Source organism: Podarcis cretensis, assembly GCF_951804945.1.
Source record: "Podarcis cretensis genome assembly, chromosome: 17".
NCBI classification, from domain to species: domain Eukaryota; kingdom Metazoa; phylum Chordata; class Lepidosauria; order Squamata; family Lacertidae; genus Podarcis; species Podarcis cretensis.
The window spans coordinates 29,853,792-29,879,592 of record NC_137187.1 but is presented as its reverse complement, the minus strand read 5'-3'; the positions used below and the strand labels follow the sequence as shown (position 1 = coordinate 29,879,592).

The 25,801-nt window shown below is 46.5% G+C and overlaps 1 protein-coding gene across 4 annotated transcripts in view; it reads right to left on the bottom strand.

The window, feature by feature from the left end:
- SMARCA2 (SWI/SNF related BAF chromatin remodeling complex subunit ATPase 2) overlaps nt 1-25,801 on the bottom strand; it is a 139,134-nt gene that overhangs the window by 30,947 nt on the left and 82,386 nt on the right. For all 4 annotated transcript variants that reach the window (XM_079959122.1, XM_079959123.1, XM_079959125.1 and 1 more), the window contains 4 exons: nt 23,019-23,182; nt 19,124-19,351; nt 15,759-15,836; nt 9,629-9,847 (listed from right to left, as the gene is read on the bottom strand). In XM_079959122.1, the coding sequence (XP_079815248.1) occupies nt 9,629-9,847; nt 15,759-15,836; nt 19,124-19,351; nt 23,019-23,182 (689 nt within the window). The remainder of the gene's footprint in view (nt 1-9,628; nt 9,848-15,758; nt 15,837-19,123; nt 19,352-23,018; nt 23,183-25,801) is intronic.

The window sequence follows — 25,801 nt, the reverse complement described above, 5'->3', positions numbered from 1 at the left end:
AAACACGGTTCTGAGGTTGGTTTAATATCCTGAAAAAGCATACCATATTTTTTGCTCTATAAGATGCACCAGACCACAAGACGCACCTAGTTTTTGGAGGAGGAAAACAAGGGGGGGGGAATTCTGAATCTCAGAAGCCAGAACAGCAAGAGGGATCGCTGCGCAGTGAAAGCAGCAATCCCTCTTGCTGTTCTGGTTTCTGGGATAGCTGCGCAGCCTGCATTCGCTCCATAAGATGCACACACATTTCTCCTTACTTTTTAGGAGGGGAAAAGTGAGTCTTATAGAGCAAAAAATACAGTAATTTCCTAGTTTGGGGCTAAATGGTCTACTTGAGCTTCCGCGGGAGAAGCAAAAGGCTTGCTTTCATCTCAGCTTCCGAAGACACTCGTCTTAAGCCGCATTTCCTTACCAGCTGAACATTTTGCCCAGAATTAACCCAAGGAGGTCGTGGAATTTAAAAGGATGGGGGTAAAGGCAAGTGTGTTTGGAAGATGACCAAGGACGTTTCGAGCTCTAGGACAGTGATGGCGAACCTTTTAGAGACCGCGTGCCCAAACTGCAAGCCCAAACCCACTTACTGTATTTTTCGCTCCATAAGACGCACTTTCCCCTTCTTAAAATCTAAGGGGAAATGTCTGTGCGTCTTATGGAGCGAATGTGTGGTCCCTAGGGCTGGGGGGAGGGAACCCGGGCATCCCCCACCGTCAGCCCCACAAGCTCTGGGAGCAACGGGAAGGCTGCGCAACGCCTTTCCGCTGCTCCCCGACCTGCTTTTTGGGGCTGGCGTTGGGGGAAAGCCGGGCTTCCCCCCACCGCCAGCCCCACAAGCTCCTGAGCAGCTCTGGGGTAGCCCGCGAAGCCTCCGCAGGGCAGCAGGGAGCCTTCATCCCACTGCCCTGCGGAGGCTTCGCGCAGCTATCCCTGGCTTTTGCAGGAGATGGGGGAAGGGACAGAGCGAGGCTCTCTCACTTCCCCCACCTCCCGCAAAAGCCCCCAGGAGCCGCGTATTTTTTTCTTGAAATTCCTCCCCCCCCCCCCAAAAAAGGAGGTGCGCCTTATGGCCAGGTGCGCCTTATGGAGAGAAAAATACGGAATTTATCGCAAAGTGCCAACACGGCAATTTAACCTGTATATCTCATTTTTTCTGTGTGTTTCACATTTCTTCTTTATGACTGCTGTTGTAATAAATAATCCTTCATAAATGTTATTACATTATATTCTTCATTAAATTATTTTTCCACTGATATATACCGTATTTTTCGCCCTATAGGACGCACTTTTTCCCCTCCAAAAATGAAGGGGAAATGTGTGTGCGTCCTATGGGACGAATGCAGGCTTTCGCTGAAGCCTGGAGAGCGAGAGGGGTCGGTGCGCACTGACCCCTCTCGCTCTCCAGGCTTCGCGGACCTCTCCGCAAGCAGCGGGAGCGCTCCCGCTGCTTGCGGAGAGTTGCCTGCATGCCGAAGCCTGCGCGCGCTGAGCTCAGCGCGTCCAGGCTTCGCGTACCTCTCAGCAAGCAGCGGGAGCCAGCGCTGGGCTCCCACAGCTTGCAGAGAGCTGTCTGTTTGGGGACTGGGGTCGGGGGAAGCTCAGGCTTCCCCCGCCCCAGCCCCGCGCCTGGGGGGAAATAATTTTTTCCCCTTTATTTCCCCCCCAAAAAACTAGGTGCGCCTTATGGGACGGTGCGTCCTATAGGGCAAAAAATACAGTAATTTTATGGTATAAACCAGTGCTTTTATTCTTTTTTTTTTTCCAGGGTACTCTCATTTTGACTCAAGAAAATCAGCACCGGGGGGAAACGAATACAGTTCAAATTGGCACGCGTGCCATAGGTTCGCCACCACTGTGCTAGGAAGAAGAACTACTTCTTGCAGTATTTTCCAAAGGCTGCCCACCTCGGAGGAACATCTCTCCCCGGGCACGTCCAAAGCAGTGGTCCTGACCAGGACAACCTCTGCACCGTGAAAAAGTCCAGGGAGTTCTCCTTCATGTTATCTGTATGGACGGGAGGAAACAAAGGGAAGATCCCAACAGCAAAGAATCAACCAATGGAAAGCCGGGGCGATTTCACATCTCATTCCCACATTATAGAAAAAGCCAGACAGCAGGGAATTGTGAAGCGCCCTGAAACCTCCAGATATAGGGCGATATATAAATTCAACAAATAAAATAAACTTTTCAGCCTTTCTGGGGTGTTATTTCATCAACCTCTAACACAGTTGTGCAGCTGTACCAGGGTAACTGCAACCGGTTGCAGAAATTGCAATGGCTTCCGTCCGTGAGCTTAAGCCGAGGTTGTCTGGCAACTGAGCCAGGGTTAGCAATACACACCTGAGGCAAAGGGAGGCAACTGCTTCAGGTGGCAGGATCCACAGGGGCAGCAGATCTGGCCTCCAAGGAATGCATTGCTTGCTACTGCTGCCACTGCAGCAAAATCTGCCGAACTCTCCTTGGCGGCTGATCTGCCACGTCCTCAGTGGTACCCCTTCGCCACGCTGCCTCTGCAGCGGCCTCTTGGTGAACGGGAGGGGCTGCTGGCCTTCTCCCCTCCCCCCTGTTTCTGATGCAGATATTCACTCCCTGCTTATTCCCTAGCAGGGTTAGGGTTAGGGTTGGCACTATTCTGTGGTTTGCACCAAGTGGCAAAATGCATTGGGCTGGCCCTGGCCTAGAGACTCATCACCGGACAGGAGCAAGGAGTCATTGCCTGGGACGTGGGGAGTTTGGGTTTGCCCACAGAGGTTCCTAAAAGGCACAAAGAGAGTATGAAGTGCAATGCATGGAAAGCCACCTCAGTGCATACCTAAAATTACGCTCTCAAAATAAAACTCACCCCAGTTAGCATTCTGTCTTGGGCACTTTTAAAGGACTGGTGTAGCAATTATTCACCGGCTTGTATTTAATCTATAGCAGAAGCCCAAATAGGATATGCATGTTTCTACTAGATAAATAAGCTTCTTAGAACGGAGTTTTCTGAAAAAGTAAAAGCAGCCATATTCTGCTTGCAAGTCAAAAAGTAGGGAAAGATAAGAAATTATAGTTCTTTGAACATAGTTATGGAAACAATTGGAGTTTTCAAAGGGCCATAACACTCCTGGTTCCCTACGGGATCGCATCCCTTGCCCCCCCCCCATCTGCCAAGCAGAAATTGCCCCCTGCCCTTTTTGCAAAGGGATAACCATGGTTAAGGGATGCAGGTGGTGCTGTGGGTTAAACCACAGAATTTAGGACTTGTCGATCAGAAGGTTGGCGGTTCAGTCTCCGCGACAGGGTGAGCTCCCGTTGCTCGGTCCCTGCTCCTGCCAACCTAGCAGTTTGAAAGCATGTCAAAGTACAAGTAGATAAATAGGTACCGCTCCAGCGGGAAGGTAAACGGTGTTTCCGTGTGCTGCTCTGGTTAGCCGGAAGTGGCTTAGTCATGCTGGCCACATGACCCGGAAGCTGTACGCCGGCTCCCTCAGCCAATAAAGCGAGATGAGCACCGCAACCCCAGAGTTGGCCACAACTAGACCTAATGGTCAGGGGTCCCTTTACCTTTAATGTGACCATACAGTGTGCTGACCCAGGGCTAAAACAAACCTAACAGATGCTGGCAGATTGCTGGATTCTTGCAATAATTTTTTGCTCCTAATTTTTATAAGGCCATACTGTTGGTCTTAATTTTAAATTTTACTGAAACATACTAGTTAATACCAGAAGCATTCTTCCTTTTAAAAGTTACTCCAAATAAAATTTATTCCAGCTGAAATTGTTCTAAAACAGCAGCCTGGGTGTTCAAAATGTCACCAACGAAGAACTGCCTTTGCCTTCTTTCGTACCCTCCTATGAACAGGAGCAAACAGACTCCACCATTGAGAAAATATCAACTTGCGGCCGTAACTCACCTCCCAAGCAGTAAATCATTATTGAATTTTCAACTGACTGACAGCTTAGTGGCCAAGTAAAATAAAACTGGCCTTGTAAGATTATGATGTTTTGAGACAGAAGGGGTATTTATGAAGCAGTGCTTTTCCTTGCTTGGTAATGTTGTTTTGAAAGAAAAAAGTGGTGAAGGGGAAAGGGAGACAGGTTCACAATTAGATCTGCAATTACAGCAGTGGAGAGCATCATCATCATCTTCTTCATCATCACCATCATCAAACAGATTTATAACTGCCTTTCGTTCCAAAAAGAGATCTGTCCCTTGGTGTAATTTTGTGCAGCCCTTCACCTAAGTCCATGTGGGTGGACAGAAAGTTAAAAAAGGGGGGTTGGGAGGGAAAAAGTTGCAAGGCAAGAGGGAGAGAAAACAAGGAGTGGTAAAGAGGGGGGGGAGAGAAGGGGTGCCCCCCCCATATTTGGCTCCAGCTCTGCACACTTTCGGTCGACTGCTATCTCTGAGGGAATGTGACTCACCAGAGAAAGAAGATTCTCCAGCCTTGCTCTACAAAGAGCATAAAATACTTGGAAATCTCACTTTTTCCTAGGCAAAGGCAACACTCTAAAAGAAACCAGAAACTAACTTATTGATCTCAAAAGAACGACAACCACACAAAGGAGTACGGTGCATGAAGGAAAAAATTGAGAGGCAGGCGCGTAAATTTGTTTTAGTCTGTGTGCAATGTCATTTTCCACATCCATGGATTGCAATTCAAACGATGCGCACGCAACACAACAGACGGATCGTATGCGCCACTCAGCCCCCACCCTGTTGCATGTACAATATTCACAAATTGCTTAACGGTGGGACAATGCCGCCTGTTCCCATCTCTACTCAATGCCTTCAGGCTGCCAAGAGAATCTGAGAGCTGGAAGGGACCCAACAGTCATCTAGTCCAACCCCCTGCAATGCAGAAATCTCAGCTCAAGCATCCCTGACCAAGGGCCATTCAACCTCTGCTTCAAAACCTCCATGAAAGGAGAGCCCACAACCTCCCATGGGAGATCATTTCACCGTCAAACAGCTCTGGCTGTCAGAAAGTTCTTTCGAATCTTGAGTCGGAATCTCCTTTCTTGTAATGTGAAGTCATGGGTTCAAGTCCTACCCTCCAGAGGAGAAAACAAGATTGCTCCATCTTCCATGTGACAGCCCTTGAGATGACTCATTTCTCCTCATACAGTGGTGCCCCGCAAGACGAATGCCTCGCAAGGTGGAAAACTCACTAGACGAAAGAGTTTTCCGTTTTGGAGGTCCTTCGCAAAACGAATTTCCTATGGGCTTGCTTCGCAAGACGAGAATGTCTTGCGAGTTCCTGCGGGTTTTTTTCCCTTTCCCCCCCTTTTTCTAAGCCGCTAAGCCACTTATCTGCAAAGCCGCTAAAAGCCGCTAATAGCGCTAATCCGCTAAGCCGCTAATAGCCGTGCTTCGCAAGACGAAAAAACCGCTAGACGAAGAGAATCGCGGAACGGATTAATTTCATCTTGCGAGGCACCACTGTATCTTTTCCAGAATAAACATGCCCAGCTCCTTCAACCATTCCTTATAAGGCTTGGTTTCCAAACCCTTGATTATCTTGGTCGCCCTCCTCTGCACACATTCCAGCTTGTCAATATGCTTCTTAAATTGCGGCACCCAGAACTGGACATAGTATTCCAGGTGTGGTCTGACCAAGGCAGAACTATGACTTCCCTTGGTCTGGGCCCTAGACTTCTGTTGATGCAGCCTAGAATAGCTGCATCATCTTCAGCTTGTGGTCTACCAAGACCCCTAGATCCTTTTCAAATGTACTACTGGAAAGCCAGGTGTCCCCCATCCTATATTCGTGCACCTGGTTCTTCCTGCCTAAGCGCAGAACCTGACGTTTGTCCCTATTGAAATTAGTTTCGTTAGCTTGTGCCCTGGTCTCCAATGTGTAAGGTCATTTTGAATTCTGATTCTGTCTCCTGCTGCATTCTGCTGATGTTTCCTAAGAACAGTCACTCCTGGCCAATTACAGAAGGGGAAATGGACTAGGAAGGATTTTGTGGCGGCTGTTTTCTGAGCAGCCCCTGGTAAGAAGGCGCATATTGTGCGCCGGTGATGTTGAGCACTAGGAAGTAACAGCCAAAAGGGGACCACTGCTGGGAACTCAATGTCCTCACTTAAAGGCACAAAGCAGGGGTAGAGGCTAGCAAGGGAATGTGCCATAGCTCAGTGGTGCAATTGATGCCTTGCATGCAAAGGATGCGCACTTCAATCCAGAGGATCCCCAGGAAGGACTGGGAAGACTCATGCCTGAACACCTGGAGTACAGCTGTCAATCAGAAGTGACCATATTGGAGTAGATAGACCCATGGTCTGATTTGGCAGCAGGGCAGTTTGCGATGGCGTCCCGTGGGGCAGCTGCAGCTGGTGCCGTATGGAGGGTACAGTTGCTAGCTGGCTAGGAGGCCAAGTTTGAGATCTTGGACAAACATTAACAGATCAGTGCCAGCAACTATTTCTCTCTCTCTCTATTTCCCCTCCCTGCGAGAAGTGAGCTTGCAGGGAACCAGGCAGAGGGCCTTCTTGGTGGTGGCGCCCGCCCTGTGGAACGCCCTCCCATCAGATGTCAAAGAAATAAACAACTATCTGATATTTAGAAGACATCTGAAGGCAGCCCTGTATAGGGAAGTTTTTAATGACTGATGTTTTAATGGATTTTTAATCTCTTGTTGGAAGCTGCCCAGAGTGGCTGGGGAAACCCAGCCAGATGGGCGGTTTATGTATGTATATACAGTGGTGCCCCGCAAGACGAATGCCTCGCAGGACGAAAAACCCGCTAGATGAAAGGGTTTTGGAGGCGCTTCGCAAAACGAATTTCCCTATGGGCTTGCTTCGCAAGACGAAATGTCTTGCGAGTTTTTCCGACTTTTCCCCCCTTCCCCCCCTTTTTCTAAGCCGCTAAGCCGCTTATCCGCTAAGCTGATAAGCCGCTAAAAGCCGCTAAACCGCTAATAGAGCTAATCCACTAAGCCGTCAATGGGCTTGCTTCACAAGACAAAAAAACCGCTAGACGAAGAGAATCACGGAACGGGTTCTTTTCGTCTTGCGAGGCACCACTGTATGTAATAATAATAATAATAATAATAATAATAGTAGTAGTAGTAGTAGTAGTAGTAATAATAATAATAATAATTTCTTAGAATCATAGAATCATAGAGTTGGAAGAGACCACAAGGGCCATCGAGTCCAACCCCCTGCCAAGCAGGAAACACCATCAGAGCACTCCTGACATATGGTTGTCAAGCCTCTGCTTAAAGACCTCCAAAGAAGGAGACTCCACCACACTCCTTGGCAGCAAATTGCACTGTTGAACAGCTCTTATTGTCAGGAAGTTCTTCCTAATGTTTAGGTGGAATCTTCTTTCTTGTAGTTTGGAACCATTGCTCCGTGTCCGCTTCTCTGGAGCAGCAGAAAACAACCTTTCTCCCTCCTCTATATGACATCCTTTTATATATTTGAACATGGCTATCATATCACCCCTTAACCTCCTCTTCTCCAGGCTAAACATGCCCAGCTCCCTTAGCTGTTCCTCATAAGGCATCGTTTCCAGGCCTTTGACCATTTTGGTTGCCCTCCTCTGGACACGTTCCAGTTTGTCAGTGTTCTTCTTGAACTTTGGTGCCCAGAACTGGACACAGTACTCCAGGTGAGGTCTGACCAGAGCAGAATACAGTGGCACTATTACTTCCCTTGATCTAGATGCTATACTCCTATTGATGCAGCCCAGAACTGCATCTCCCACTTACAAGTCTTTGAAGCCTAACCCCTATTTCTGGAAAGGAGCCGTGTAGATCACCTCTGCCTCAGTGGCCAATGGAAACCCACGGCAGTATCACTTCTGCACATCTGCACTAAAGGTTTTCATAGCTGCCATTTACTTGTTAATCCCCCCAATGCAGAAATTGCAGCATGGAAATTTATTTTCCTTTCTAGACAGGGATGCAACTGCATTTGAATTTTCTGGAGTGGCCCCTCTGTCCCAAGCAAGCAAGAGCCAGATGTTTCATCAACATAAGCAACGGACAGGCTAGAGCATTTGGGGATATTGTAATGAGGATCCTCTGAAGAATCAAAACATCTGGACAGATAAGAATTTAAATCTTAAATGGCCTATTCCGTTTCTCATTCTGAGGCAGGCTTTTGGATCTCAGCCTTGTCTAGCAGGCAGAAGGCCACGAAGACAGAAAGAATGAATGCCTTTGTAAACTTCTAAGGAAGATTTTAATCATTTCCCCAACCAGACATGTGACACATAGTAATTAGCGATTTACTAAACGGCAAGAAACTGCCTGCATCCAATTAAGAAGTGCTTACAATTATATGAGTGACATGGAGAAAGAGCCAGGCAGAGAGACATTTGCAGTGCAGACGGCGTCTGAGCAATACGAAAAGATTAGGTTGACCTTTAACTGGAGTAGGAAATCTTGTTGGACCAAGTTTTATTCTCTGTCAGCCTAATATTTCCTTTTAATAGCAAACTTATTGATGCCGTGCCTATCAACAGGGCAGCAAAATGGGACCATCCATGGACAAGAGAAGGGTTTTGGATTCTGTGTACTAAGGGGACTCCTAGGCATGAAAACAGGGAGGCAGGGAGGGGGGCCAAAAGCTGGAACTTTCCCTGCCTTCATCAAGCCCCTTACCGTATCCTGAACGAGGATGGGAGGCAGAATCAGGAGATGCACTTGCAAGGCAGGAGCCCTAATCCTGGCTATCCAGGATGTCAGAAAAGCTTTTAAGAGCTCTGACCACTTTGAAACTAAAACAGTACAGTGGTACCTCGGTTTTCGAACAGCTTGGTTCACGAACAACTTGGAACCCGAATGCTGCAAAACCGGAAGTAGGTGTTCTGGTTTTCCAACTTTCTTCGGAACCCGAACATGCTCCGTTTTGAGTCCCCATGTTTCCTGTTGCGCTGCTAATTTGTGCCCCCCCACTGTAATTCAAACCTTCCATTTCCGATAGCAGTGTTCTAAGGTGATATTTGGAGCTTATATTCGGTGCTTGTTTTGTCATCTACAATATTGTTTTATTTTATGGTACAGTACATTATTGCTTTCATTTTATGGATCAATGATTTAGATAGTAAAATTCATGTTAAATTGCTGCTTTAGGGGTTGTTTTTAAAAGTCTGGAACAGATTACTGTAATCCGATTTGCATTACTTTCTATGGGAACGCGCACCTTGGTTTTGGAACACTTTGGTTTTGGAACATCCAGAACAGATTAAGTTTGAGAACAAAGGTACCACTGTATCCTCCAGTCCTGATTCATCCCGCCTGCAATGACATTTTTAGTTGCTAATGGGGCAGAGTCCCAGACAGATTAATTAGGGTGAAATTTGGGGTTGCAGATGTGCGCCGAGACACACGCATCCCCGGACTCCGATATTTCCCGCTCCCCCACAAAAAACTGCCCTGTACCCTGTGGGAGGGGAAAGATAACCGTATCCCTCCATGGGCGCACCCATCAGGTCCAGAGCTGGAAAAGCAAGACCATGCTCTCCTGGCCTCAGCAACCACGGTTCTGCATTTCATACACTGGGACAGAGAAGGGATTTCACAGTTGTTCCTTCACAGCCTGCCCCCTGCCCTGCGTGGTTCCATTTTGCCGTCCAAATCGCTCTAACGCCCCATCAATAGACAAAGAAATCTCGCCAAGGAAGGAAAAGATGGTACATACCCTCAGCCACTGTTTCTCCGTCAGAGCATCACTGTAGTCCACATCCCTGCGCTGGCGGGACCCTCTCCCAAATATCTTCTCCTCCTCCTCTTCGCAGGTGAGCCTTTCCACTTCGGCATCGTCCTTGATTATCCAGGACGGCAGCTCGTCTTCCTCCATCAAGCGTGGCTTCCGCTTCGGGTTCCGAGCATCTTCTCTGCGCCGGTCCAGGTCCATTCGCTGCGGGGACAACACAGGCCGCCCTTGAGACATTTCTAGCACGCTGGAACTAGCTGGACGTTTGCAGAATTTTCGGCCATTTCTTTTCTCTCAACAAAGTTCCCTTCAATTTATTTTTTATCAAATGACTTAACATTTATTCGAATAAATCTCAACACAATGCAAATTACCGTGACAGGTAATTTCTGAAAATTGGGTGGGTTCTTTTTTTTTTAATTACCAAGAGAAAAAAAGAAAGAAAGAAAAAAGGAGGAAGGGGCACTTTCAAGGGTTCCGCAAACTAGAACATATTTTGTTGGGGCTGTTTTGCCTGTGCATTAATGCTCAGCAAATGCCAACATTTGCAGTACTTGTAATGGAAAATTAATTTTACATACCCTAATGGTCACTACAGAGACTTACACTCTAGTCCTAGAAGGATAAATATCAGCCATCTATTACACAGCAGTACGAAGACCTTAAAGTCCTTACTATATTTGAATAAATTTTCTGTAAACATCACTCGGATACATATTCAGACATGTGGATGGCTTTTCCAACAAGTAAATAAATTCCAGAGGTGATGATAAACGGTACTTAAAACAGATAAATAAACCAGCAAGCACTTCCAAACTTACAAAACCTCAGAAATCCGTTCTGTTTCAGAGGGGTAGCTATTTTAGTCTTTTGCAGCAGAAACAAAGACTAACGAATTTTATTACGGTGGAGAAGAATTCACTTCACCGGATGCGTGCTATTCAATCCTTGCTTTCCTGCCGACTGTCCCCACACAACAGGAACGTAAGAAAAGTACAGCAAACAGCACCTCTGAAATTTACGACAATGGTAGCTGGTATGCATGTCAACTCAGATAGTGAACACGAACAGAGACATAGCCCAAACAAGAGGGTGTTATCTGCATACTTGCGGGGAACCTTGAGTCTTGCAAAAGTACAAAAAACATTTAACAATTCTGAGAAGCCACAGATAATAGAGGGAAAATCAGAAAAGAACAACTTGATCATGGCTGCTGGGGGAAGAATGGGATGCTCTCCTTGGAAGAAACGGCTGGCTTGAACTCTGAATAGGACACCTCCTTTGAGGAGACAGCATACAATGAAATTTTTGTGCAGGCAAAGAAGTATTTTTAAACACCCCTTTCCCCAAACTAATGTGATAGGAGGAGACAAAAATACTTCTAATGTGATTTGCCCAAGGCATAGGGAAAGGTCAGCTCCAAATATATGAGCAGGCAAAAAAAAAAATTCCAAGGATAAACATGGTTGACACTAGGGTCTAAGAATAAGAAATGTTTCCTCCTATATACTAACAGTGAATTTATTCTCTGTGTGCGGATCCTTATGTAGCCAAAACAGAACAATCTACGTACAAAAAGGAGGTGGCAACAGGTTCGGGGAAACCTCAAGCTGCGTCAGACTACGAAAAACACATGTAAGAAAAAGTAAGGGGGAAACACTTGGGAAGGGGGCAGAAAGAGCCCAGTGAGGATTAAGAGGGTTCCAGAGGCATGGATTGCTGGCTGAGGAAAACCAGAAAGCCAAAGGGAATGGCGGAGGAGGAATGAAATGGAGGCTCTTGGAAAAGGCACACGGAGAGTCAACAACCTGACCAAAAAGACGCCACACTGCAAAAAAAATGGAAGGTTGGATAAGGTTTCTACCTCCATAAGTGAGAACTGTACAAATATGAAAACGTTGGCAAGATTAAAGTAAATCTTATGTCACGGGGTAATGTTTAATTAATGAAACTGTGAATTATAGATTGGAATAGGAAAACTTGTGGAAGGGAAGGATGGAAGTCAATGGCTCTATGGAGCATAAAGTAGGATATATGTAATAAGACTTGATATTTTTGTTGGTTGGTGTTGGTGTTCTTAAATCTCAATAAAAATAATTTGAAAAAAATAAAAATAAAACAGCGGAACTGTGACGGTGTGCAAGAAATGCCAAGGTGTGAGTCTACTTTTCAAGCTCAAGAGACAAACTTGGATTGTGGATGTGTTTTCCAATGGATTATTCCAGTTTAATAAGCCAACTAGCCAACTACTTCCATACCAAGATGAATGAAGCTTGAGAAGGGATTCTCATTTATCGGGCAGCTTTGGGAAACATCCTGAGCTCTTGTATGTCTATAGGACTGGACATGACATGACATATAGTCTCGAAACTATCATGCCTTGCAGCTTTGAAATAATTATGGTCTTGCGCACCAAAGAAAGGCCGACACAGAGCCCAAGCCATTTTGCAATGCACACCACTGATAATGGCTGTGCTGTAAGATGAATAATAAGCAGAATATTCTTCTTCCAGAGGAGGCCTAATTCATTTGGAAGGCGTGAGTTGAAGACGCACTTTGAAATATTTTTAATTATGTGCATTCCTGAAGGGGCATTTGAGGGCAACGAGAGTCACCAAACTCCCACAAATTGATCAACAAGAGCCTGGAAGCTTTCATTAACTTATCCAAATGAAGAAGGGAAAGCATCCTGGTCAGCGTAAAAATTATTTTTGCAAGATGCTCTTGGCTCATGTTCTCTGCTATGGTAATATGAGTTTAGCCCATGAGAAAGGTGAGGCACACAAAACATGTGTGGGTGCTGGGTATCTCTATGATTTTAAACATGGGTACTTCTAATTACCTATGTTTTTATGTCAGTGGGTCTGTATTACTGCCCTGTAACTCTGCTTACAGCATCTTAAAAAGCAGAGACATCACCTTGCCGACAAAGGCCCGTATAGTTCAAGCTATGTTTTTCCCAGTAGTGATGTATGAAAGTGAGAGCTGGACCATAAAGAAGGCTGAACCCCGAAGAATTGATGCTTTTGAATTGTGGTGCTGGAGGAGACTCTTGAGAGTCCCATGGATTGCAAGAAGATCAAACCTATCCATTCCGAAGGAAATCAGCCCTGAGTGCTCACTGGAAGGACAGATCCTGAAGCTGAGGCTCCAATCCTTTGCCCACCTCATGAGAAGAGAAGACTCCCTGGAAAAGACCCTGATGCTGGGAAAGATGGAGGGCACAAGGAGAAGGGGACGACAGAGGACAAGATGGTTGGATAGTGTTTTCAAAGCTACCAGCATGAGTTTGACCAAACTGCAGGAGGCAGTGGAAGACAGGAGTGCCTGGCATGCTCTGGTCCATGGGGTCACGAAGAGTCGGACACAATTAAACAACAACAACTCTGCTTAATGTCACCATAATGTTGGCCCTTCAAAAGGAAGGCAGAGGGAGCTAGCTTTGTTTTGTTTTAAAAGGAGCTTGCAGGCTCGTTTCACGGAAGGGAGGCAGGAAAGAAGTGGTACCTGCAATGGTTTTTGGGGAGAAAGACCATTTTATTTGCCTCAGCCCCAAGAGCACAGTGATGCCCCTACAGAGGTTAGGCAATTTGAGATGCTACACTCAAGGGTATGGGGAGCTTGCAGGTACCCAAAGTGCCAGATATCGCTTTTAAGATGCCCATGCTGTGAGATTGACTGTACAGTGGTACCTCGGGTTACATACGCTTCAGGTTACAGACTCTGCTAACCCAGAAATAGTGCTTCAGGTTAAGAACTTTGCTTCAGGATGAGAACAGAAATCGTGCTCCAGCGGTGCAGCGGCAGCAGGAGGCCCCATTAGCTAAAGTGGTGCTTCAGGTTAAGAACAGTTTCAGGTTAAGAACGGACCTCCAGAACGAATTAAGTACTTAACCTGAGGTACCACTGTAATGATTTGCGCTCCTGCTCTTTGACTGGCCTCCCAACCCCTTCCCTTCCTTGGTTCGTGAATATGGCCAATTCCCCGTTTCTTATCCATTGTCATAAATCCACCTCTCTTAGCCCCTCCTAATGTTCTGCACAATGATACAACCCAAAAGCCTTCCTTCATTTTTGCTGTCTGAAAAAGGTGGCTTTTAAAAATGTCCTGTGTCCACTGTTCTGATTTAGTGATTTTTGTTGTGCAGCTTAATTTGTACGCTGCCTTGACTGCTGCCAGATAAGGGCGGCAAACTAACAGCCACCGATAGCTGTTCTTGGAGCGAAACACTCTTTCTGGACGCAGCAGCAGCTGCTTGCTTTCATTTTCCCAGATCCGTGGCGGGGAAACAATTGAAAAGGGCAGGGGCAGGAAAGGCGAAGAGGAGCGACCAGTTGGGATTATCGGCCGAGCAGGCGCAACAGCAGCCTCTTGTGGCACATCAGGAAAAAGGCAGCCCCTCCAAGACTTTCCGTCAGTCCACTGAGCATGTTTCATACTGGTTTTGTAGGAAGGAACAAAGAACAACTCATCTGGTTCATCAGCAAAGAATTTGGAGATCGCGGCAGATTCAGATCCATTCATTTCCCTCCATACTGGGCAACACAGGGGCTGAATTCTCAGAACAGGAACAGAACTTTACTAAAAAAATTTGTCCAGTAGCACCTTAAAAGGTAAAGGTAAAGGTACCCCTGCCCGTACGGGCCAGTCTTGACAGACTCTGGGGTTGTGCGCCCATCTCACTTAAGAGGCCAGGGGCCAGCGCTGTCCGGAGACACTTCCGGGTCACGTGGCCAGCGTGACATCGCTGCTCTGGCGAGCCAGAGCCGCACACGGAAACGCCGTTTACCTTCCCGCCGGTAAGCGGTCCCTATTTATCTACTTGCACCCGGAGGTGCTTTCGAACTGCTAGGTTGGCAGGCGCTGGGACCGAGCAGCGGGAGCGCACCCCGCCACAGGGATTCGAACCGCCGACCTTTCGATCGGCAAGCCCTAGGCGCTGAGGCTTTAACCCACAGCGCCACCTGCGTCCCTAGAGACCAACTAAGTTGGTAGCACCTTAGAGACCAACTAAGTTCGTTCTTGGTATAAGCTTTCGTGTGCATGCACACTTCTTCAGTTGCACACAAAAGCTTATACCAAGAAGAAACAGTTGGTCTCTAAGGTGCTACTGGACAATCTTTCTTTTCTTTCTTTCTTTCTTTCTTTCTTTCTTTCTTTCTTTCTTTCTTTCTGCCTACTGTGTCAGACCAACACTGCTACCTACCAGAATCTACAACTTTACTAGTTCATGTGATGTATTTTCAACCATGGCTGCACCATTATCTCCCGCTTGGACTACTGCCATGTGCTCTACGTGGGGCTACCTTTGAAGGTGACCTGGAAACTACAACTAATCCAGAATGCGGCAGCTAGACTGGGGACTGGGAGTGGCCACCGAGACCATATAACACGGGTCTTGAAAGAACTACATTGGCTCCCATGTTTCCAAGCTCAATTCAAAGTGTTGGTGCTGACCTTGAAAGCCCTAAATGGCCTCAGCCCAGTATACCTGAAGGAGCGTCTCTACCCCCATCGTTCTGCCCGGACACTGAGGTCCAGCTTCGAGGGCCTTCTGGTGGTTCCCTCATTGCGAGAAGTAAGGTTACAGGGAACCAGGCAGAGGGCCTTCTCGGTGGTGGCGCCTGCCCTGTGGAATGCCCTCCCGTCAGATGTCAAAGAGAGAAACAACTATCTGACTTTTAGAAGACAGCTGAAGACAGACCTGTTTAGGGAACTTTTGAATATTTGATGCATTGTTGTATTTTAATATTTTGCTGGGAAGCTGCCCAGAGTGGCTGGGGAAATCCAGCCAGATGGGTGGAGTATAAATAATAAATTATGATGATGATGATGATGATGATGATGATGATGATGATGATGATTTCAAGGGAACCAAGGGGGACTGTGCAAATCTTCACGGGCCCCTGAAAAGGCCATTATTGAGGAGGGCGCATTTATGGAAGAGGAAGCCCCAGAAAGGACAAAAGGTCTTTGGCCCGGACACTGCTAGCATTCCTCATCTTCAGAATTTCAAAAAGTACTGAAACATAACTCCACCACTAGGCTAGGGAGTGAGCTGTAAAGGGAATCAAAGGAAGGAAGATTTAAAGTAGGATTGTATGGTATCATTACCATGAAAAGATCGAATTCCTCTTCGCGCCGCGCAATCATCTGATTCAGAGTCTCATCATCAGGAACTTCATCCTCTTCCTGCAGGTGAAGAGACAAAATCACAGAATTTACAGGCATGCACCCACATCAAGATGCATAGACATTAATGAAACATGTGTGAAAAACTTCTGTTGATTTGCCCAGTCTGAACAACCGCAAACCATATGCAAGAAATAATGGAAGCCTGTAGAAAGAAAATTGTTCTGAATTTTACAATGATATATTTATTTATTTATTGGTAATTTAATACCATTTCTGGTCTTCCATAGGAAGTATATTGAAAACCTGCATGTTTGTTCAGAAGGAAGTTCAAGTTCAACTGGAGTTATTCCCAAGCAGCAGTGGCATGTGTTGGGGGGCAGAGATGCCCACCCCTCACTGCTGCTTACCTGGGTGGAAAAGGAGGGTGAGGCAGCAGCCATTCAGGTGAGCCAGTGGCCTTCCTGCAGGTGCACCTGCCTGCCTTCAATTGCACACCCACCCTGCCCCTGGGCAGCTGCTATGCCCTGGCCAGGAGGTCATCGCCACAACTCTGCTCCGAGACGCACAACGCCACTGCTCCCGAGCAAGTGCACAGACTTCTGTGTAGCAGGAAGACTGCACTGTCGCTCATGGAATGGCTATCCGGCAAAAAACGGCAAGGACAGGAGAGGGCTTGGGGAAGGGGCAAAGCCATGCAAAAAAATGTGGGCGGATTAGTCTTCATTGCAGCCCCTTTGGCTTGGACCCAAAGAACCGCAGAACCCGGCAGGCCAAGGGAAGGGAATTCTTTCTGGCTCCATTAGCCAGTGCTTATTAGTAAAAAGAAAGAAAGGAAAAAAAGGGGGGAGGAAAAGGACCCCTGGATGGTTAAGTCCGGTCAAAGGTGACTATGGGGTTACGGCGCTCATCTTCCTTTCAGGCCGAGGGAGCTGGCGTTTGTCCGCAAAAAGCTTTCCGGGTCATGTGGCCAGCAGGACTAAACCGCTTCTGGCGCAATGGGACACCGTTGATGGAAACCAGCGCAGCGCACAGAAATGCTGTTTACCTTCCTGCCGGAGTGGTACCTATTTATCTACTTGCGCTGGTGTGCTTTCTATCTGCTAGGTTGGCAGGAGCTGGGACAGAGTAACGGGAGCTCACTCCGTTGCAGGGATTCGAATTGCCGACCTTCCGATCGGCAAGCCCAAGAAGCTCAGTGGTTTAGACCACAGCGCCACCCGCGTCTCTGCTTATTAGTATCTGCCTGGCAGGCCCAATCTGAGAGGCGGACAAGGCCACCCTCCCCCCCGTCAACCCCCCCATGTTGATGGAGGAGGGAGGGGAGACTTCCAAAGGCTTCTGGAAGCCCCCCTCCCCCCATTCTTTTTAAGCTCCCAATCTCAGGGACTTAAAAGGAAAGTGAGAAAGGCTCACGGAAGCCGTTGTGAGTCTCCCTCCTTGCTTCCAAGTTCTCAGTCTCGCCAAGATCGTCACGGGGAAGGGAGGGAGCCAAGGGCTTTAAGGCAGCCAAACGCCATTCAAAACAGCCTCCCCCTGCCTTTTAAGCTGAGTGGGTGGCAGCGCTGGCAGGGGAGGCTGGAAGAGTTTCCCATCTCTATCCCCCCCCCCGCCCAAGGCCACTCCCAGGAGAAGGGAAAGGGCTTCCATTTCTGCTCATCAGCTGATTGAAACACAAAGGGACTCCTAAGGGCCATGTAGTCCAACCCCTGCAATGCCGGAATCTCAACTGAAGCCAAATTTTATTATTTAAATAATGTAATATTTTTAAAAAGTGAGATGATGCTAAAAAGGAGAAAACACTCCCCCCCACCGATAACACAATTAGCGTCCGCCAGTGTGATGCCTCCCATCTGTTTCCCACCAGCCCCATTCGGAACAGCTGTTCACCCCATCTGGAGGGCGCCTCGTTGGCGAAGGCTGGCATAATAAGACCAGGGAGACCCCCTGAGGGATGATGCGTATGCCCATCGCAACAGCCTATCAGAAATTCCCATTATTGCCTCTCCCTTTCTGGACCTTATAAAAGCACCACATGGGGATCGGGCCAGTAGGATGACAAAAACGAAAGAGATACAGAGAAGGAATCTACTCGTGATCAGACGGGGATGCTTTGGGAAAGGGAAAAATGGAGAGAGAGGGATTTCTGCAATGTGAAAGCCAGGCTTTAGTTCAGAGTCAACAATTCAACAACGTAAGTGGTTCCATAAAATGTTCCCATGAGCAGCCACTGGATTCAAAACAAGGTTTTTAAAAATACTTAGCCGGGTTTTCCAGCAATTCCTGGTTCTTATCATTTGTAAACTCATGATTCTGAATCATATATGTATGCCTGTTTTTTTTGGTTTCTATTTTAAGATTCTATAAATATGAGGATCTGAACAATTTTGGAGACACATTCAAATTTACAATATTTCATTTTATATAGAAATAATCTGATCAGCTGCTAGGAAGCAACATGCTTATTTCAGCCCTCAGGTACCTTACTGAAAGGGAAAAAATGTATTTTGCCTCTAGAATTAATTTGTCTGTCTTATCTATATATGAATGCATATTCAGTGCAGAATTCAGCTTCCATGCAAGGAATCTTTGCTAGCATCACCTCCCTTCTCCCAAAATGACATCTTCATCAAGTTAGTAGCATTTATAGCTGCAAACGTAGCCACAAAAGCACATGGTCAATGCCTGCTGCTGCTATTTCAGAAGGCAGAGGGATAGCTGTCATTTCCAACGCGTATCTCCTTTCCCTTCCTATGACCGGCATCAATTATACAAAAGAGCAAACATGCCCAAATATGCAAAGTAGGACAAACTATGCAATTTCGCTTGGCTTGGGTAATTAATGCTGGCCACAGAGTTCATACTGCCTGGGCACATGGTTTTAGAGTAAGGTAAAGGTAAAGGGACGCCTGACCATTAGGTCCAGTCATGGCCGACTCTGGGGTTGCGACGCTCATCTCGCTTTATTGGCCAAGGGAGCCGGCGTACAGCTTCCGGGTCATGTGGCCAGCATGACTATGCCGCTTCTGGCGAACCAGAGCAGCACACGGAAATGCCGTTTACCTTCCCGTTGGAGCGGTACCTATTTATCTACTTGCACTTTGACGTGCTTTTGAACTGTTAGATTGGCAGGAGATGGCCCGAGCAACGGGAGCTCACCCCGTCGCGGGGATTTGAACCGCCAACCTTCTGATCAGCAAGTCCTAGGCTCTGTGGTTTAACCCACAGCACCACCCGCATCCTGGTTTTAGAGTAGACATAGCCAATAACACCATGAGCATTCGATCCTGGAGGTTGGGGTAGTGGGGAATGCAATTTTCAAGGCTTAAAACAAGCTTGCATACTACCTCGTTTTCTTCTTCGTGCTCCAATATGGCCTGGAGAAAAGCCCTCCGTTCGTGGCTGGAGGACTTCTGGTCGAACATGCCGGCTTGAATAACCTTCTGATCCACATTCAACTTGTACTTGGCAGCGGCAAGGATCTTCTCTTCCACGCTGTTGACGGTGCAGAGTCGCAGGACCCGGACTTCGTTCTGCTGCCCAATGCGGTGGGCTCTGTCTTGTGCCTGCAAGTCCTGCGGAAAACACATTACATGGAACGGATTAGTCCCGGGAGAGGGGGCTGGCTGGAGCAAAATGAAGCCACAGTTTTACATATACATAAACCTATAAAGATCAAAGGCTAAAGATAACAAGCCACAGTGCCAAATTCAGAAACTGCTTAAACTCTAAGCTTTCGGTGCACAGGATTATATGAGAGAAGCATGGCTTATTTAACAAAATAAATACAATAATAAATACAATAATAATTTATAATATTTATTATTGATACCCCGCCCATCTGGTTGGGTTTCCCCAGCCACTCTGGGCGGCTCCCAAATAAAATATATTTCATGAAATTCATGAGTTTTGGCATTTAAGTGAAATGTGCATTTGGGATAAGAGTTCATTTCACTGGCTGTGTGGTGCCAGCACCTGCCCTCTCCGAAGATGGGTGAACAAATAATCCAATTCTGGTCCCTTATCTTTCCCGCCCTGACCTGGCCACAGTGATCCATGCAATGGTCACCTTCAGGCTTGACTACTGTAATTCGCTGTACATGGGGCTGCCCTTGAAGCTGTCCCAGAAACTCCAGCAGGTGCAGAATGCTGCAGTGAGGCTCCTCACAGGGTTTCTGCCATGGGAGCATATTCACCCAGTGCTTTTCCAGCTGCACTGGCTCCCAGTGGAGTACAGGGTCAGATTTAAGGTGCTGGTTTTGACCTTTAAAGCCCTTCACGGCCTAGGACCCTCGTACCTATGGGACCGCCTCTCCTGGTATGCCCCACGGAGGACCTTAAGGTCCATATATAGCAACACCCTAGAGGTCCCAGGCCCTAAGGAAGTTAGATTAGCCTCAACCAGAGCCAGGGCCTTCTCAACACTGGCTCCAGCCTGGTGGAATGCTCTGCCTCATGAGACCAGGGCCCTTTGGGATCTGATTTCTTTCCGCAGGGCCTGTAAGACAGAGTTGTTCCACCTGGCCTTTGGCTTGGAATCAGTTTGATTCCCTCCCCCTCTTTCTTTTTCCTTTCTCCTCCTATGAAGAGACTGCACCCTAATGTTTTAAAGTTGTATCTTAATCTTTTAAATTGTATTTTAATCAACTTTATTATTATTGGTTGTTAGCCGCCCTGAGCCTGGTCTTGGCTGGGGAGGGCGGGGCATAAATACAAATTTATTATTATTGTTATTATTAATCATTTGAGCTCTTGCTCTTGTAAGAAATATCCAGTTTGCCCTTTGATTATGACTTACTTCGAGACCAGGGGTTGTATCCACGGAAGTCGACCTGGCAGTGTGCAGTAGGGCTTCTTCTCTTCTCCCTGTGCCCCCCCCATCTGCTCTGGGGTTTTTTTGACGTCCCAATAGGGCAACGCTCCTGGGGGCATTTGCGCCCCACTGAAGTCCCCATTACCCTGCCCTTCCTGCTCCCAGGAGCAACAGTGACCCACCTGTCTCATCTGCCAATCCGTTTCAGCACTGTACTCTGGGCAACTGTCAGCGCTAATACCAAACCCTCCTTATCTAGAGGTTGGCAGCGACATTTTCAAAGGGGAGCCAAAAAATCTTCCTCTGGCAGAAGAGATTGCAGGAGCAGCTTGGAGGGATTCCCAGGAACTTTTCACCCCCCAAGACCTCCCTGTTGGCCAAAGGCAGGAGCATCCTATCTCAAAGTAGATAATAATAATAATAATAATAATAATAATAATAATAATAATGAATTACCCTGCCCATCTGGCTGGGTTTCCCCAGCCACTCTGGATGGCTTCCAACAAAAGATTAAAAATACATTAAAACATCTGTCATTAAAAACTTCCCTTAACAGGTCAGAGATGAGAGACAACCCTTCACTAACAGATGCAATTGGCAAAGGGAATGGTTTCTTTTTCTTTAGCTTTTAAGTTACTTTATTGAACTTAAAAATAATAACACAAATTCAGACTTATCCATAACAGATAAACATCAAAGAATTGTCATTATCTATTACACTTTATTACAGTCTTCTTCTAGTTCCATTGACTTCCCGCCAGCTCCATCTAGCTTTAAATGTGTATTTATTTAGCTCACTGTTTGTGTCTGTTTAAAATAATTGCTTAGCCAAGATACTGTACTTTCTTTAACCTGTTCAGTGTATAACAGAAGCTATTCAAAGGCTGCCACAGATTTTAAATTGTTGCAATCTTTTATGTAACTTTTAAATAAACCCCATTTACTGAAAAATACTTGATTTGCATGGTCTCTTATTCTTGCTGATAGCTTAGCCGGTTCTGCGTACGCCATTAGTTTTTGTTGCCACTTCAATTTTGAGGACACTTTTTCTCCTTTCCAATTTGATGCTGCACATGTGGTGGACTTGCAGAAAAGTTAAGGAATTGTGGGATGAAATATATAGGGAACTAAAAAAAAAATATGCGTAAGATCCTGTTTACAAAAAAACAAAACAACCAGAGGCCTTCCTTCTTGGGATACTGGTCTCCGATATCCAAAAAAGGGATTTGTGCAAGGGAATTGTTCTTATATGCAACAGTGGCTGTGATAATTTTAATGGCAAAGGGAACGGTTTCTTTGTGTAACAAATGAAGGCCCAAAGATGGAAACAAGAAGAAATACAAGCTAAAGAAGAGTGGCAAGAGAAACTGATGAACTATGCTGAGATGGCGAGACTAACAGGGAAAATTCAGAACCAGCAGGACCAGACTTTCCTAAAGGAATGGAAGAAGTTTCGATGTATTTGGAAAGCAATTGTAACCAATTAACATCACTTGTAGGGTTACAAGAAGTTTTGTAAGGAGTAATTTATAAATTATTGTGAAAAGAATTAAGAATAGATATATTGGAAATTTAGGTTTATAGCAATAATTATAGTAACAAGATGCATAATTAAAAAGACTTTAGAAAACCATCACTCGAGGTTGAAGGAAATCTTAGGCCATGGGTAGGCAAACTAAGGCCTGGGGGACGGATGCAGCCCCATCGCCTTCTAAATCCAGCCCACGGATGGTCCGGGAATCAGTGTTTTTACATGAGTAGAATGTGTGCTTTTATTTAAAATGCATCTCTGGGTTATTAGTGGGGCATAGGAATTCGTTCATTTTTTATTTTTGTTTCAGAATATAGTCTGGCCCCCCACATGGTCTGAGGGACAGTGAACTGGCCCCCTGCTGAAAAAGTTTGCTGACCCCTGTCTTAGGCTGTGATAGCCCAAAATTTTGAAATGATGTTTAAAAGGATGTTATGCTGGAAAATATAAGTAAAGGTAAAGGGACCCCTGGCCGTTAAGTCCAGTCGCGGATGACTCTAGGGTTGTGCCGCTCATCTCGCTTTACTGGCTGAGGGAGCCGGCGTACAGCTTCCGGGTCATGTGGCCAGCATGACTAAGCTGCTTCTGGCGCACCAGAGCAGCGCACGGAAACCCCGTTTATCTTCCCGCCAGAGTGGTACCTATTTATCTACTTGCACTCTGATGTGCTTTCGAACTGCTAGGTGGGCAGGAGCTGGGACCGAACGACGGGAGCTCACCCCGTTGCAGGGATTCGAACCGCCGACTTTCCGATCGGCAAGCCCAAGAGGCTCAGTGGTTTAGACCACAGCGCCACCCACGTCCCTTATATGTGTAGAACTAATAAATAACAGATATGTGTAAGAACAAATAAAAATTAATACATTAAATTAATACAAAATCGTGGTCTGTAAATAACCTGGTGGGGATTCCAGTCGCTGTCAAAAATAATGACGGTATCCGCTGCCTGGAGGTTCAAGCCCAGCCCTCCAGCCCTCGTGCTCAACAGAAAGATGAAATACTGGGAATTGGGTTCATTGAACTTTTTCAGCAGGGCTGCCCGGTCCTCCGATTTCGTTGTTCCTGAAAAGAGGAGCAGGCAAAAAAGCACATGTCATTGCAAAGCATCTCCAAGTGATGATGTCCTCTTTAATTCTCCTAAATCTTTAATGATGGTGTTTATTGTTACAGTGGTGCCCCGCAAGACGAATGCCTCGCAAGACGAAAAACCAGCTAGACGAAAGGGTTTTCCGTTTTTCGAGGCGCTTCGCAAGACAAATTTCCCTATGGGCTTGCTTCGCAAGACGAAAACGTCTTGCGAGTCTTTTCCCTTTTTCTAAGCCGCTAAGCCGCTTAGCCGCTAATAGCGCTAATCCGCTAATAGGGATGCTTCGCAAGACGAAAAAACCGCTAGACGAAGAGATTCGCAGAACGGATTATTTTCGTCTTGCGAGGCACCACTGTATTTCCAGCGTTATCAGGGTGCTGATTTTAGGGGAACTGGAAGGAGCAAAGACACTGACTTCTATAAGGCTCTGAGAAAAGGAAAACTTCAGGACCATTTAATGGTGTGTATGTTATATGAGAGGGAAGCAGGTGGCGCTGTGGGTTAAAGCCTCAGCGCCTAGGGCTTGCCGATCGAAAGGTCGGTGGTTCGAATCCCTGCGGCAGGGTGCGCTCCCGCTGCTCGGTCCCAGCGCCTGCCATCCTAGCAGTTCGAAAGCACCTCCGGGTGCAAGTAGATAAATAGGGACCGCTTACCAGAGGGAAGGTAAACGGCGTTTCCGTGTGCGGCTCTGGCTCGCCAGAGCAGCGATGTCACGCTGGCCACGTGACCCGGAAGTGTCTCCGGACAGCGCTGGCCCCTGGCCTCTTAAGTGAGATGGGCGCACAACCCCAGAGTCTGTCAAGACTGGCCCGTACGGGCAGGGGTACCTTTACCTTTTTACCTTTATGTTATATGAGATCTGATCCGCTGTGGGTCTTTCAATTCATAAAGCCAAATGGTGGGATAGGAAAACATAATGTATAAATGCTTGTGTAATTATTTACTTTGTTCTAGTTGCAGAATTTGTGCTTTTGCAGAATTCTGCATTTTGTCAATGCAGAGTACTGATGAACTATCATCTGCTATTCTATTTTTTTATTTAAAAAAAGCCACCCAGCTTTGACTGTGATCCTGAGCCATTTACTTTGAAGTGATGTTACTGAAAAAATGAGGCTGACTGCTAAGCAAAAACATTTGGGATCAAAGCATTTAATATTACTGAAGCCTTGGATTACCTTTTAATTAGAAGGTTCAAACTGCTGCTTATCTAGAAGTATTTTGTTTTGCTAATTATGTTCTTCTAATAATATATAAAGACTGAACATTTCAATTTCAGTCACAGACAGAGGCGATTGCTGCTAAAGGTAAAGGGAGAATGCTCTGAAATTCACTGATAATATTTATATATCTGCATACTTAGGGGGTAAAAAAAGTCTCTTTAGTGAAGTAACTCATCCCAAGAGAAAAACAAGCGTGCATGCGATTTGGAGTGCAATTAATTTTAAAAATCACATTAACGTATCACATTTCCGCAGAAGAATTCATTTACGAGCTCTACTTCTCCCATTATTTTAGGTAAAAATAATGCTAAAATAGATTTTGGAAGCAAATTACTCCAACTTCCGAGTTAACTTCAAATTAAAAAAAAAATCTCAGGGGAGGTTAGTGTTAAGAACTATGGCTTCTTAAACGTCGCTGGGACAGCTCAGCTGGTAGAGCGTGAGACTCTTCAACTCTGGGTCATGGGTTCGAATCCCACGTTATAATAATAATAATTATTTATTATTTATGCCCCGCCCATCTGGCTGAGTTTCCCCAGCCACTCTGGGCAGCTTCCAATCAAGTGTTAAAAACAATACAGCATTAAATATTAAAAACTTCCCTAAACAGGACTGCCTTCAGATGTCTTTTAAAAAGAAGATAGCTGCTTATTTCCTTCACATCTGAAGGAGAAGGCCCTCTGTCTGGTTCCCTGTAACCTCACTTCTCACAATGAGGGAACCGCCAGAAGGCCCTCGGCGCTGGATCTCAGTGTCCGGGCTGAACGATGGGGGTGGAGACGCTCCTTCAGGTATACAGGACCAAGGCCATTTAGGGCTTTAAAGGTCAGCACCAACACTTTGAATTGTGCTCGAAAACGTACTGGGAGCCAATGGAGATCTCTCAGGACTGGTGTTATGTCTACCGTAGTCGAAACCAAATAAAAAAATTCCTTCCAGTAGCACCTTAGAGACTGTCGGGAAACTGCCATCGGAAGAACAGGTGGTGGAAGGGCTCCAGTTGGATAGAAGAGACTCAGCAGCAGAAGAGGGAACCAGTAGGGGGGGAGCAGGAGCTTCAAGGGACAGGAAGTCGGAGGGGAGGCTCTGGGACACTTCCAGCGAGAACAGTGAGGAGGTATCAAGGCCCCCTTTAGCGACCCCCACCCCTCGCCGGAAGCTGTCACGCAGGGAATCTAGGAGACGCGTTTCCGTTAAGCAACTTTTATGCTGGAAGCGTTTCCGCAAGCGCCCACTGTCGGATTCTACCAGTGACTGACGGAGCCATGTCCAAGGGCTCCGCTCAAGGCAGAGCTTTGCTACGTTAAGCAAACTCCGAGGGACTAACCCTTTTACGCACAAGTAGCTCATTGTCCCATCACAGAGACCAACTAA